We start from the raw sequence: 14954 nt of genomic DNA on the forward strand, positions 1-14954 counted from the left end.
CTTCTGTCCCCCCACTGTCACCCCTCATTCCTGCACACCGTATACAGATCACCCCTCAATCCTGCACACCGTATACAGATCACCCCTCAATCCCCTATACACAGATCACCCCTCAATCCCCTATACACAGATCATCCCTCAATCCTGCACACCATATACAGATCACCCCTCAATCCTGCACACCGTATACAGATCACCCCTCAATCCTGCACACTGTACACAGATCACCCCTCAATACTGCACACTGTACACAGATCACCCCTCAATACTGCACACCGTACACAGATCACCTCTCAATCCTGCACACCGTACACGGATCACCCATCAATCCCCCCATACACAGATCACCCCTCAATCCTGCACACCGTACACAGATCACCCCTCAATCCCCTATACACAGATCACCCCTCATTCCTGCACACCGTACACAGATCACCCCTCAATCCTGCACACCGTACACAGATCACCCCTCAATCCCCTATACACAGATCACCCCTCAATCCTGCACACCGTATACGGATCACCCATCAATCCCCCATACACAGATCACCCCTCATTTCTGCACACTTTACACAGATCACCCCTCAATCCCCTATACACAGATCACCCCTCAATCCTGCACATCGTACACAGATCACCCCTCAATCCTGCACATCGTACACAGATCACCCCTCAATCCTGCACATCGTACACAGATCACCCCTCAATCCTGCACATCGTACACAGATCACCCCTCATTCCTGCACACCGTACACAGATCACCCCTCATTCCTGCACACCGTACACAGATCACCCCTCATTCCTGCACACCGTACACAGATCACCCCTCATTCCTGCACACCGTACACAGATCACCCCTCATTCCTGCACACCGTACACAGATCACCCCTCATTCCTGCACACCGTACACAGATCACCCCTCAATCCTGCACACACCGTACACAGATCACCCCTCAATCCTGCACACACCGTACACAGATCACCCCTCAATCCTGCACACACCATACACAGATCACCCCTCAATCCTGCACACACCATACACAGATCACCCCTCAATCCTGCACACACCATACACAGATCACCCCTCAATCCTGCACACACCATACACAGATCACCCCTCAATCCTGCACACTGTACACAGCTCACCCCTCAATCGTCATACATTTAGGTGTGTTTTCAGGGTTGGGGGAAGTTCAGATTTCTTGGGGGGGGGGGGGGCGGCGTCACTGAAGGACCGGCCTTGGGGCGGCAAAGGGAGTAAATCCGGGCCTGATAATGGGGGTTAAAAAAACAAAAATAAATACAAAAAGAGCAAATAATCGCTACTGTAAGGGGTTCATTTTTTTTTTTTTTACTGTGGGACAGTGAAAGTAATATTTACAGTAGCGATTTGCTTTTTTGTACTATAAAGGGCTCATTTTTAGTTTATTTAACCCCATTATGTTACTGCCCGATTAATCGATTTATGAAAATTTCATAATCGATTAGTTGTTTCGGCCCTAGATTGGTCCCAGCACAGAACCCTGTAATTCCCAGGGATGTGTTTTGTGCCCTTTTTAAATATTGGTGCTATATTGGCTTTTCTCCAATCAGCTGGTACCATTCCAGTCAGTAGACTGTCATTTCCCGGGTAGAACATGCTAACATGCAGCATTTACAGTGAACGGGTTGTGGTCCAGTCCTGACTGCAAAATGCCACTGCTGACAATTACCTTTTTAAAAGATGTCAGCACATGAATAGTCTTAATTAGTATGCAGGTTTGTGGGGGACCCTAGTTTTTAGGGCATCGCACCGATTCGGAAAGTGCCATTGCCGCCGATTTGGCATGTGGTTTGACATCAAATTGCTCCAATGGGTCGGTTGGTAAGAGACAGTTGCTGGAAGAAGTGTGATTAATCAGAGGAAAACTGGATTGCCAGCTTTAGTGATACAAAGTAATGTGGAGGAGGTTTACACAATCTTTATCTCAATCCATGGGCAGAAATTGTGAAACGTTTACCTGAAATGTGTAGCAGACTTGTTAGAATTCTTGCATGTTAGGGTATTGTGAGAGGCACCAGAACCATTTTTATGTGTGAGCATTGTTACTAAAATGTCATGCGGCTATTGATCTCAGAGGAAACTTTCACTTGGATGTTTAAAAACAGATTGCCAGAAGCAAGGTGACTTTAACCTTGCCAGGCTTGAAGCTTCCTGGCGTTTTAGCAAAAAAGGATTTTTGTTTTTGTGGTGGCAGATTTAATTACTTTCTGTGCGGCTGAGTCATTTGCTGATTTTTTATTTATTTTTTCTATCTTTTAATGGCAGTGCAAGTTCTAGGTAAACTTTTAAATATTATGGTCATAATAGTTTTACATTGTTTTAAATTTCTTGTCCTTTCAGGGTCAACTCTCAATATTGCAAGACAAAATTGATCACTTGGAGCGTCTCCTAGCAGAGAATAATGAGATAATTTCTAATATAAGAGACTCTGTAATAAACCTGAGCGAGTCTGTAAAAGATGGTCAGAAAAACCCAGAAGCCATAAACTTTAGTCGTGGATCCCTTTCTCGGCTTTTGCCTTCTGCACCTGTATTGCTTCCAATCAACAAGGAGGACTGTCAGTTTGCTTCTGCAATTAGTAGCCAAAAATCCCAAGTCCAGGTAAGTCATTTTATGTCTTGTTTGTTTTTATATCATTTTGTGTTTTATGGTTGTCTCTATGTGAAGACATCCAATTTTCTTATATTGGTCAATATTACCAAAACTAGTAGTGTGTTTCTGTTTTGAGTAGATATTGGCAAAGTTTTGGGAGGAAAGCAGCGAACAGATTGTCTCCACTGTGAACAGGTATACAAGTTAGAATGTTCAAGTGCTGAGAGGGACAATATAAACAACCTCCAGCATTTATTACATCTACAGTATTGTGAAGAAGTTACTGGGATATATTGGGCAGCAAGTAAACATCTTGTTCCTGAATTCAACAAACAATAGTCACTGCCCCTACCTATGAATGGTATAATAAGGAGCGCTGGAATGGGCGTATAAACATACAGAAACATAGAATATCCAGGCTCAAACTTACCGACCAATCAGCAACCAACCAAATTCCCCTGTCTAACTGGTGCGTTAAAAACAGAGGCTTAGTTGCACACATCTGCAAATGCATGTGTAAGCTGCAGGCCCCGTCAAGGCGCTCTGTGTAAACTGCAGTCCTAACTGCAACATTGCATTTTATGTCTCCTCAGTGGGAGCACATGACTGCTGATGGATAGATAAGGGGCAGGTGACTGGAGGAGCCCAGCCCTCAATAAAGGGGCAGGAACACACTGCACACTAAGCACATGGAAGCAAAGGTGCTAGTGCGTTGCCTGACCACAATGACAAAAATTCAACAAACAATAGTCACTGCCCCTACCTATGAATGGTATAATAAGGAGCGCTGGAATGGGCGTATAAACATACAGAAACATAGAATATCCAGGCTCAAACTTACCGACCAATCAGCAACCAACCAAATTCCCCTGTCTAACTGGTGCGTTAAAAACAGAGGCTTAGTTGCACACATCTGCAAATGCATGTGTAAGCTGCAGGCCCCGTCAAGGCGCTCTGTGTAAACTGCAGTCCTAACTGCAACATTGCATTTTATGTCTCCTCAGTGGGAGCACATGACTGCTGATGGATAGATAAGGGGCAGGTGACTGGAGGAGCCCAGCCCTCAATAAAGGGGCAGGAACACACTGCACACTAAGCACATGGAAGCAAAGGTGCTAGTGCGTTGCCTGACCACAATGACAAAAATTCAACAAACAATAGTCACTGCCCCTACCTATGAATGGTATAATAAGGAGCGCTGGAATGGGCGTATAAACATACAGAAACATAGAATATCCAGGCTCAAACTTACCGACCAATCAGCAACCAACCAAATTCCCCTGTCTAACTGGTGCGTTAAAAACAGAGGCTTAGTTGCACACATCTGCAAATGCATGTGTAAGCTGCAGGCCCCGTCAAGGCGCTCTGTGTAAACTGCAGTCCTAACTGCAACATTGCATTTTATGTCTCCTCAGTGGGAGCACATGACTGCTGATGGATAGATAAGGGGCAGGTGACTGGAGGAGCCCAGCCCTCAATAAAGGGGCAGGAACACACTGCACACTAAGCACATGGAAGCAAAGGTGCTAGTGCGTTGCCTGACCACAATGACAAAAATTCAACAAACAATAGTCACTGCCCCTACCTATGAATGGTATAATAAGGAGCGCTGGAATGGGCGTATAAACATACAGAAACATAGAATATCCAGGCTCAAACTTACCGACCAATCAGCAACCAACCAAATTCCCCTGTCTAACTGGTGCGTTAAAAACAGAGGCTTAGTTGCACACATCTGCAAATGCATGTGTAAGCTGCAGGCCCCGTCAAGGCGCTCTGTGTAAACTGCAGTCCTAACTGCAACATTGCATTTTATGTCTCCTCAGTGGGAGCACATGACTGCTGATGGATAGATAAGGGGCAGGTGACTGGAGGAGCCCAGCCCTCAATAAAGGGGCAGGAACACACTGCACACTAAGCACATGGAAGCAAAGGTGCTAGTGCGTTGCCTGACCACAATGACAAAAATTCAACAAACAATAGTCACTGCCCCTACCTATGAATGGTATAATAAGGAGCGCTGGAATGGGCGTATAAACATACAAAAACATAGAATATCCAGGCTCAAACTTACCGACCAATCAGCAACCAACCAAATTCCCCTGTCTAACTGGTGCGTTAAAAACAGAGGCTTAGTTGCACACATCTGCAAATGCATGTGTAAGCTGCAGGCCCCGTCAAGGCGCTCTGTGTAAACTGCAGTCCTAACTGCAACATTGCATTTTATGTCTCCTCAGTGGGAGCACATGACTGCTGATGGATAGATAAGGGGCAGGTGACTGGAGGAGCCCAGCCCTCAATAAAGGGGCAGGAACACACTAGCACCTTTGCTTCCATGTGCTTAGTGTGCAGTGTGTTCCTGCCCCTTTATTGAGGGCTGGGCTCCTCCAGTCACCTGCCCCTTATCTATCCATCAGCAGTCATGTGCTCCCACTGAGGAGACATAAAATGCAATGTTGCAGTTAGGACTGCAGTTTACACAGAGCGCCTTGACGGGGCCTGCAGCTTACACATGCATTTGCAGATGTGTGCAACTAAGCCTCTGTTTTTAACGCACCAGTTAGACAGGGGAATTTGGTTGGTTGCTGATTGGTCGGTAAGTTTGAGCCTGGATATTCTATGTTTCTGTATGTTTATACGCCCATTCCAGCGCTCCTTATTATACCATTCATAGGTAGGGGCAGTGACTATTGTTTGTTGAATTTTTGTCATTGTGGTCAGGCAACGCACTAGCACCTTTGCTTCCATGTGCTTAGTGTGCAGTGTGTTCCTGCCCCTTTATTGAGGGCTGGGCTCCTCCAGTCACCTGCCCCTTATCTATCCATCAGCAGTCATGTGCTCCCACTGAGGAGACATAAAATGCAATGTTGCAGTTAGGACTGCAGTTTACACAGAGCGCCTTGACGGGGCCTGCAGCTTACACATGCATTTGCAGATGTGTGCAACTAAGCCTCTGTTTTTAACGCACCAGTTAGACAGGGGAATTTGGTTGGTTGCTGATTGGTCGGTAAGTTTGAGCCTGGATATTCTATGTTTCTGTATGTTTATACGCCCATTCCAGCGCTCCTTATTATACCATTCATAGGTAGGGGCAGTGACTATTGTTTGTTGAATTTTTGTCATTGTGGTCAGGCAACGCACTAGCACCTTTGCTTCCATGTGCTTAGTGTGCAGTGTGTTCCTGCCCCTTTATTGAGGGCTGGGCTCCTCCAGTCACCTGCCCCTTATCTATCCATCAGCAGTCATGTGCTCCCACTGAGGAGACATAAAATGCAATGTTGCAGTTAGGACTGCAGTTTACACAGAGCGCCTTGACGGGGCCTGCAGCTTACACATGCATTTGCAGATGTGTGCAACTAAGCCTCTGTTTTTAACGCACCAGTTAGACAGGGGAATTTGGTTGGTTGCTGATTGGTCGGTAAGTTTGAGCCTGGATATTCTATGTTTCTGTATGTTTATACGCCCATTCCAGCGCTCCTTATTATACCATTCATAGGTAGGGGCAGTGACTATTGTTTGTTGAATTTTTGTCATTGTGGTCAGGCAACGCACTAGCACCTTTGCTTCCATGTGCTTAGTGTGCAGTGTGTTCCTGCCCCTTTATTGAGGGCTGGGCTCCTCCAGTCACCTGCCCCTTATCTATCCATCAGCAGTCATGTGCTCCCACTGAGGAGACATAAAATGCAATGTTGCAGTTAGGACTGCAGTTTACACAGAGCGCCTTGACGGGGCCTGCAGCTTACACATGCATTTGCAGATGTGTGCAACTAAGCCTCTGTTTTTAACGCACCAGTTAGACAGGGGAATTTGGTTGGTTGCTGATTGGTCGGTAAGTTTGAGCCTGGATATTCTATGTTTCTGTATGTTTATACGCCCATTCCAGCGCTCCTTATTATACCATTCATAGGTAGGGGCAGTGACTATTGTTTGTTGAATTTTTGTCATTGTGGTCAGGCAACGCACTAGCACCTTTGCTTCCATGTGCTTAGTGTGCAGTGTGTTCCTGCCCCTTTATTGAGGGCTGGGCTCCTCCAGTCACCTGCCCCTTATCTATCCATCAGCAGTCATGTGCTCCCACTGAGGAGACATAAAATGCAATGTTGCAGTTAGGACTGCAGTTTACACAGAGCGCCTTGACGGGGCCTGCAGCTTACACATGCATTTGCAGATGTGTGCAACTAAGCCTCTGTTTTTAACGCACCAGTTAGACAGGGGAATTTGGTTGGTTGCTGATTGGTCGGTAAGTTTGAGCCTGGATATTCTATGTTTCTCCATCTTGTTCCTGAAGTTGATGTGTTGAATGAAAAACATGGACATTGCAGTTTGTTGTGTATGGGGGCTGCATAGCTGCAGACCAGTCTGGGTGCCCATGCTGGGCTGTGTCCACAGCCAAAAGCACATACAGTGCATCTGAAAAGTATTCACAGAACTTCACTTTTTTATTTTTTTTACTTTTTTGTTATGTTGGCCTAATTCCAAAATGGATTTAATTCATTATTTTCTTCAAAATTCTACATACCGTATTTATCTGCCTATAGCGCGCACCCCTAATCTAGACGTGAAATTCCTGGATTTTTTTATTTATTATTACTTACAGTTTTGGTGTCTTGCCCAGCGTCTGCCTGCGGCCTTCGTGGTGTCCTCCCCGCTCCTCCCGCGCTGTCTCTGAGCCGATCCTCGCTTCCCGCGCTGTGTTTAAACGCCACCGCCGCCGACATATACCGAGCGCAGTACACTCGGCCACACTCGGCTCCTCTCGCATAACCGCGAGGGGAGCTGAGCCTGGCCGAGTGTACTTGAGTGTTCTGCGCTCGGTATATGGCGGCAGCGTTCAAACACAGCGCGGGAAGCGAGTATTGGCGTATATCGCGCACCCACGATTTTAAGGGCAAAAAAGTGTGCAGTATATGCCGATAAATACGGTATATTACCCCATAATGACAACGTGAAAGAAGTTTGATTAAAAATCTTTGCAAATGTATTAATAAAAAAAAAAAAAGCTCAGGGGCATCCTGTTTCCACTGATCATCCTTGCGATGTTTCCACAACTTGATTGGAGTCCACCTGTAGTAAATTCAGTTGATTAGACATGATTTGGAAAGGCACACACCTGTCTATATAAGGTCCCACAGTTAACAGTGCATGTCAGAGCACAAACCAAGCCATGAAGTACAAGGAATTGTCTGTAGCCCTCCTACGCAAGATTTTATTAAGGGACAGATCTGGGGGAAGGGTATAGAAAAAAATCTGCAGCATTGAAGGTCCCAGGGGCTTTTATAATCCATAAATGGAAGAAATTTGGAATCGCCAGGACTCTTTCTAGAGCGGGCCACTCAGCCAAACTGAGTAATTGGGGGAGACGGGGCATAGTCAGGGAGGTGACTGAGAACCCAATGAGATTCAGCAGTTCTCTGTGGAGAGATGAGAACATTCCAGAAGCACAACCATCTCTGCAGCACCCCACCAATCAGACCTGTATGGTAGAGTGGCTAGACGGAAGCCACCCCTCAGTAAAAGGCACATGACAGCCCGCCTGGCGTTGGCACCTGAAGGACTCTCGGACCATGAGAAACAACAAATCTCTGGTCTAATGAAACATAGATTGAACGCTTTGGCTTACATGGCAAGTCTGGAGGAAACCAAGCACCACTCATCACCTGGCCAATACCATCCCTACAGTGAAGCATATTGGTTTTCGGCAGCAGAAGATTAGAGACTTGTCAGGATCGAGGGAACGATGACATGCAGCAATGCACAAAGATCTCCTTGATGAAAACCTGCTCGAAAGCACTCTGGACCTCCGATTGGGGTGAAGGTTCCTCTTCCAACAGGACAACTCTAAACACACAGCCAAGATAACAAAGGAGTGGCTACAGGACAACTCTGTGAATGTCCTTGAGTGGCCCAGACTTGAATCCGACTTTGAAAATCTCTGGAGAGATCTGAAAATGGCTGTCCGACACTCCCCATCCAACCTGATGGAGATTGAGAGGTCCTGCAAAGAAGAATCTGAGAAACTTCCCAAAAATAGGTGTGCCAAGCTTGTAGCACCCCCCCCCCCCCCCCACTAAACTTGTGTTTTTGACAGGAGCTTTCGAAATGCAGTGTGTATAAGTCCTTTATAGCTTTCTTTCTGATCTCCTCAGACAAGTCCCTCCTTTGCTTTCTCTAGTCTGTGTTCAGTGTGGTGCACACAAGGATACCAAGGAGTAGAAAGAACAACATTGGAGGCATCTGTAAGTCGGTTTTCTTATAATTATTTTTTCTAGGGGTACAAACAAATCTTTCCAGGCACTTTGAGGATATTTTTATAGAATAAAAAAATCTTTTCTTTCCTCTTCCCACAACCCCCCCCCCCCCCCCCCCCCCCTCATGAGACGATTGCCTTCCATTTCTTTTCTTTTTTTAATTGTTTATTTATGAAAGATTTTCAAAAACAAAATACAGCGTCCAATAGTAAGACAGATAAATTCTGCCTTCCATTTCATCTTTTTCATTAGGGATGAAGTTTGGTTTCAATGAGCTCTAAGGATACTGACGATATTGTCCAAATCCTGATGACCAGCAAATTTGTTCTCTTGCTATGATTGAAGTTTCCTGGTTTTATTCTATTACAATTTCCTTTGTGTGTGATCCCTGTGTGCATGTGTAATTTCCCATCACAGATGTTCTTCTTGGGTACTTATCTTGACTGCCTGCCTGTACTCTGTGGCATTTTACCCTGGGGGTGATGTCACATAGGAGCTTTTCCTGTCAGTGATTTTTAATTGGAAATCGCCTCCTAAAAATTCTACACTTAATTTATAATCTCTGCATCATCTCTATATGGAAGTCAGCGGGAAACCCTTTGTCACTGTTATTGGAGAAGTATTTCTGCTCTGACAGAATAGCAGGCATGTAATTCCTGGCAAGAAGTGCTTTCCTCTGGCATTTTCCTGACTCAAAGAAATTGTTTTGTAAAAGTAGATTTGAGAAATAGAAATTGATTTGGCTTTGTTTTTACTCCGAAAATAAACCGTGGACAAATTAATTTGGCACTCAATAAGCTAATCACTCCAATTTATACATTCAGTGTTACACTGGCCTCATGCACTACTTTTCTTTTTCATACATCATGGGACACAGTCAGGCTAATATTCATTACCTGCTGGATTATAAACTTCATCATCGGGTGAATGGACATTGGTAGACCAAGGGTCTTTTAGACACAAAGTTATCCCCTATATAACCCCTCCCATACAGGAAATTACTTCAGTTTGTTTACCAGTGTCTGCAAGGTGGATGGCACGGTTTGTTGAACTCTCTATTCCCACAAACTGTTCCAAAAATGAATCAAGAGATTGACCGCTCGAATCAATTTGACACAGGCTTTTATGCTTCAATAAATGGTACCCGAGCCTCGCAAAGAAGACTCAAGATCCTGCAGGGTTTTGCCTGCAATGCGACCTCTGGGTGCTGGATCCTGCGGAGTGGAAATCTTGGACACTACAGCACTAAGGCATTTCCTGCAGGGTGCTGTACAGGTCCAAGTGATTGGACCCTAAACATAAAAGGGTACCCAGTCCTTGAAGGTCCAAGTGACAGGAACCCGCCGTGAAGGGTGAAGATTGTACCCTTTTGTTTCTAAGTGGCCCTGAGCCTTTATTATTGTGGGGTGTCTCAATGAATGTAACAATCGGTCAAGCTAGCTAAAGGCTGGACACCTGTGCGAGGTGACTAAATGGGGGAATTTTGGGCTAGCTGTGGGTGTTTGCAAGGTGTACCTTTTTTGCTTGTGTCTGGCCATTTCGCCTTGGTCACCATGTGCGTTCGCAAGAGTGCCACTGTGTACTGTGTTTGGTGGCCATGGCGCACGTGCATTTGCAAAAGCACCACTGGACTTGGCTGTTTGGCGGCCATGGCGCACATGCGCAGTAGCCTCCATCTGGGCGCACAAAGATTTGCGTTGTACACAAATGCAGCCACACCTGTCCGCCGGGACCACGCACGTGTATGACCATGAACGTTCCGGCGCACACCCAGCTTATTTAAGCTGTGTAGGCCAAGCATGCTGTCCTTCCAGGCAGCTGTGGGACACAGAAGCAGGCTCTGGACAGACACTTGCAACTGTTCATCTCTCCTTTATCCTGGTCACGTGAGTCACCAAGTGTTGCTTGGCAGGCTATGGGGCTTATCCGGATTGTTGCATAGGGGCTTGGTGAGCCCTATTAACCACTTGAGGACCGCCTAACGAACGATATACGTCGGCAGAATGGCACAGCCGGGCACAGGCATGTACCTGTACGTCGCCTTTAAGAGTCCATCCACGGGTCCCGCGATCGGGTCACAGGAGCTGAAGAACGGGGAGAGGTGTGTGTGTGTGTGTGTGTGTGTGTGTGTGTGTGTGTGTGTATGTGTGTAAACACACCTTCCCCATTCTTCTCTGTGGCAGTGACACTGATCGTCTGTCTCCTTAAATAGGGAACGACGATTAGTGACGTCACGCCTACAGTAAGAATCACTCCCTTAGGGCACACTTAACCCCTTGGTGCCACCTAGTGGTTAACCCCTTCACTGCCATTGTCATTTTGACAGTAATCAGTGCATTTTCTAGCACTTTTCGCTGTGAAAATCACAATGGTCCCAAAAATGTGTCAAGTGTCCGATGTGCTCGCCATAATATCGCAGTCACAAAAAAAATTGCTGATCGCCGCCATTACTAGTAAAAGAAAATTATTATTAAAAATGCCATAAAACTATCCCCTATTTTGTAAACGCTTTAACTTTTGCGCAAACCAATCAAACGCTTATTGCGTGTTTTTTTTTTTTACCAAAAATAAGTGGAAGAATACGTATCGACCTAAACTGAGGGAAAAAATGTTTTTTTTTTTTTTTATATATATATTTTGGGGGATATTTATTATAGCAAAAAGTAAAAAATATTGATTTTTTTTCAAAATTGTCGCTCTATTTTTGTTTATAGTGCAAAAATAAAAACCGCAGAGGTAATCAAATACCACCAAAAGAAAGCTCCATTTGTGGCAAAAGGACTCCAATTTTATTTGGGATCCACGTCGCACGACCGCGCAATTGTCAGTTAAAGAGACGCAGTGCCATATCGCAAAAAGGGGCCAGGTCCTTTACCTGCATATTGGTCCGAGTCTTAAGTGGTGAAAGGGTCTCCCTTTTGAGATGTGTTAAATCTACACCTAGGTTGATAATTGTTCCCACCACGACTGCTATGTCTTCTTTTGGGATAAAGGGAGTGAGTCTGCATAGTAGTCGCAGCAGATCGTGCGATCTGCTGACTACTGACCCTATTTGTGCATCCATTGTCATGTTGGTGTCAAAAATTACTCCGAGACTTTTGACTTTGGTGCTAGGGGTGATTGTTTTACCCAGAATGGGTGGGGGTGTCCATGTTGTTGCGGGATGATTCTTTCGATTGGCATGAAACGGGAGAAGTTCTGTTTTCGAACCGTTAAGTTTAAGGTGACTCTTGGTCATCCAATTTTCTATCAAAGTAAGGCATTTCTCTAGTCCGAGATAATGATCCTTTTTGTTGCAGATGCGAAAATACAGTTGTGTGTGTGTGTGTCATCTGCATAAGAGTGGTAAAGTAACTTCTGGTTACTGATGATTTCAAAAAGAGGGCGGAGATGGATATTGAACAGAACAGGCGACAAAGGGGATCCCTGAGAGACTCTGCATGACACTGTGCGTTTTGTCAACTTCCCCTTTTTAGGGGGAATGTTTATTGGTGATCATTTGGATGAATATATTCAAAAGAATTTCCGGAGGGAAGAGTTCTCTAGTACCCGTGAAGACAAGCACCAGGCTTCCCATGTTTAAAACTTCAGGGACTGCTTCCTCAAATGTCTCGGCGCCAGGACAGTTTACTGCCAACAGGGTGCTAGAGCCCCACGGCAAGCCAGAAGGCCAGTGCCAATAGAAGCCCTGGGTCCCAGATTATTTTAAATCCAGCAACCAAGCCCTCTTTTTGAGGAGACGCCCCCACTCGATCGGATGGAGGGAAGGCTGCTGCGCTTTGCGGACATTTGGAGAACAATAATTCAGGAGTTGCTTCAGGCACTACATCATTTAGTGCATCAAGGAGTGATTGTACTGGTTGCTGTATCCAAAGGAGCGAACCGTTTTATGGTTAAACGCCAAACGGGGTCACAGAGCCCTAAACCAGTATCTACTAATCCAGTCCTTTCAGATATTTTTCCGCTCAGTTGTAGCCTCATTTAGAGCTAAGACTTTTAGGCCTCCACCGATATAAAGGATGCGTATTTACACGTACCTATCTTTCAGCCTCATCAGAGGTCCCTGCAGTTTACAGTAGAGGAATGTCATTTTTAGTTTGTGGCTCTACCCTTCGGCTTTGCTACAGCTCCCCGAGTGTTCACAAAGATCCTATCACCAGTACTGGGTCTTTTAAGGGCACAAGGGATCTTGGTGCTCAGGTATCTAGACAACCTCCTGCTCAGAGATCACTCACTACAAGCTCTAGAACAGAGCATAACATATACAGTGCAGCATTTGGAAAGCTTAGGCTGGATCATAAATACCAACTTTGAGACCAGTTCAAAGTCTAAGGTATTTAGGTCTGATCCTAGATATGGTCCAAGCAAGAGTATCCTTGTCACCTGCAGGGATCTGTGCCCTGAAGAATCGGGTGCGTCGGTTCTGTATGAGTCTTCTAGGGAGGATGGTATTCTCCTTTGAGGCGATGCCCTATGCCCAGTGCCATTCCAGGCCTCTACAACAAGACCTATTGTTGGCTTGGAACAGGAGAGTACAAACCCTGGATTAGCCATGTGCTTATCTCCTCTGGCACATTTAAGCCTAAATTGGTGGTTCCGGGATCAGAACCTGCGAAAGGGAAAATTCTTTCTCCCAGTTACTTAGAGTACCGACTACAGATGCCAGTCTCTCAAGCTGGGGACCGAACCTAGAGGGGCTCAGCTCAAGGAAAATAGTCAAGGACAGAACAGATCCTGCCCATCAACAACCTTGGAATTACGGACAGGACGACTGACCCTACGTCATGAACGGTGGAGCTTCAGGACTGCCCTATTGAGGTTCAGTCCGACAATGCCACTGCAGTGGCCTATATAAACCACAAAGGCAGTACCAGGAGTCATTCAGCTCTGAAGGAGGTGAACCACATACTAGCCTGGGCAAAGAGACATATGCCGATTTCTACCTGCAGTCCATATCCCAGGAGTAGAGAACTGGAAGGCAGATTATCTCGGCAGACAGCAGATCTGCCCGGGGGGAATGGTCCCTACACCCAGGGGTGTTCCAGGAAATTTGCCAATGTTGGGGATGGCCAGACGTTGACCTACTGGCATCCAAGTAAAACTACAAGCTACAGCTTTTGTTTTTGTCCTGAACAAGAGTCATGGAGCCAATAATCCCTGGTTTATGCTTTCCCTCCGGTCCCTCTCCTTCCACATTTGTTGCGCAGGATTCGGAAAGAGGGAGTTCCAGTCATTCTGGTGGCACCAGCCAGGCCCAGAAGGCCCTGGCTCCTGGATATTGTGAGACTGACAATAGACAGACCATGGACACTTCCACGGCACCCCGATCTACTGTCTCAAGGTCCTATATTCCACCCCAATTTACAGTCTCTAAATTTGATGGCATGGCTATTGAAGCCAGGGTTTTAAAGGACCGTGGCATCTCTGAGCCAGTGGTGTCTACTCTAGCGAATGCTTGAAAAGCTGTCGCTAGGAAGATCTATCATAAGGTCTGGAAGACCAATATTGCTTGGTGTGAAGCCAAAAAATGGCATCCGAAGAAATACATGATTGGGCGAATTCTTTTTTTCTACAGTCAGCTGTAGAAATCAAATTGGCTTTGAGTACAATCGGAGGTCAAGTTTCTTTTTGAGGATTCAGTGCTTGTTACAAAACTGAAGTAACTTCCTGTATGGGAGGGGGGTTATATAGGGGATCACTTCCTGTCTAAAGACCTTTTGGTCTACCAGTGTTCATTTACCTGATGAAGTATAACCCAGCAGGTAATGAATATTAGCCTGACTCTGTGTCCCATGATGTACTCAAAGAAAAGCATTTTACAGGTTAAAGCGGAAGTTCACACAATTTTATTAAGTTCACCTTATCCCCATCAGCGCTATGAACAGATGCTCAAATGGAAATGTAACGGTCACCATCGTTTACGATATCCCATTGCCCCACGACAGCTTATCCGACAATCCAGCTGACAGGACCCATTTCATTCCCCAGAATAACAAGACACACACTCTGTTACTGGTTCCAAAATGAATGAATACTTTTAATGGTAAAACTCAATCTTTTATACGCCAAAA

The 14954-nt window shown here is 45.6% G+C and overlaps 1 protein-coding gene across 1 annotated transcript in view; it reads left to right on the forward strand.

Annotated features, from left to right (window-relative positions):
* Nucleotides 1–14954, forward strand: part of MAN2A1 (mannosidase alpha class 2A member 1) — a 206212-nt gene that overhangs the window by 38840 nt on the left and 152418 nt on the right. The window contains exon 2 of the mRNA XM_040343232.1: nt 2384–2644. Coding sequence (XP_040199166.1) covers nt 2384–2644 — 261 coding nt within the window. The remainder of the gene's footprint in view (nt 1–2383; nt 2645–14954) is intronic.

The sequence above is a fragment of the Rana temporaria genome, chromosome 1 (genome assembly GCF_905171775.1).
Source record: "Rana temporaria chromosome 1, aRanTem1.1, whole genome shotgun sequence".
Classification (NCBI taxonomy): Eukaryota; Metazoa; Chordata; class Amphibia; order Anura; family Ranidae; genus Rana; species Rana temporaria.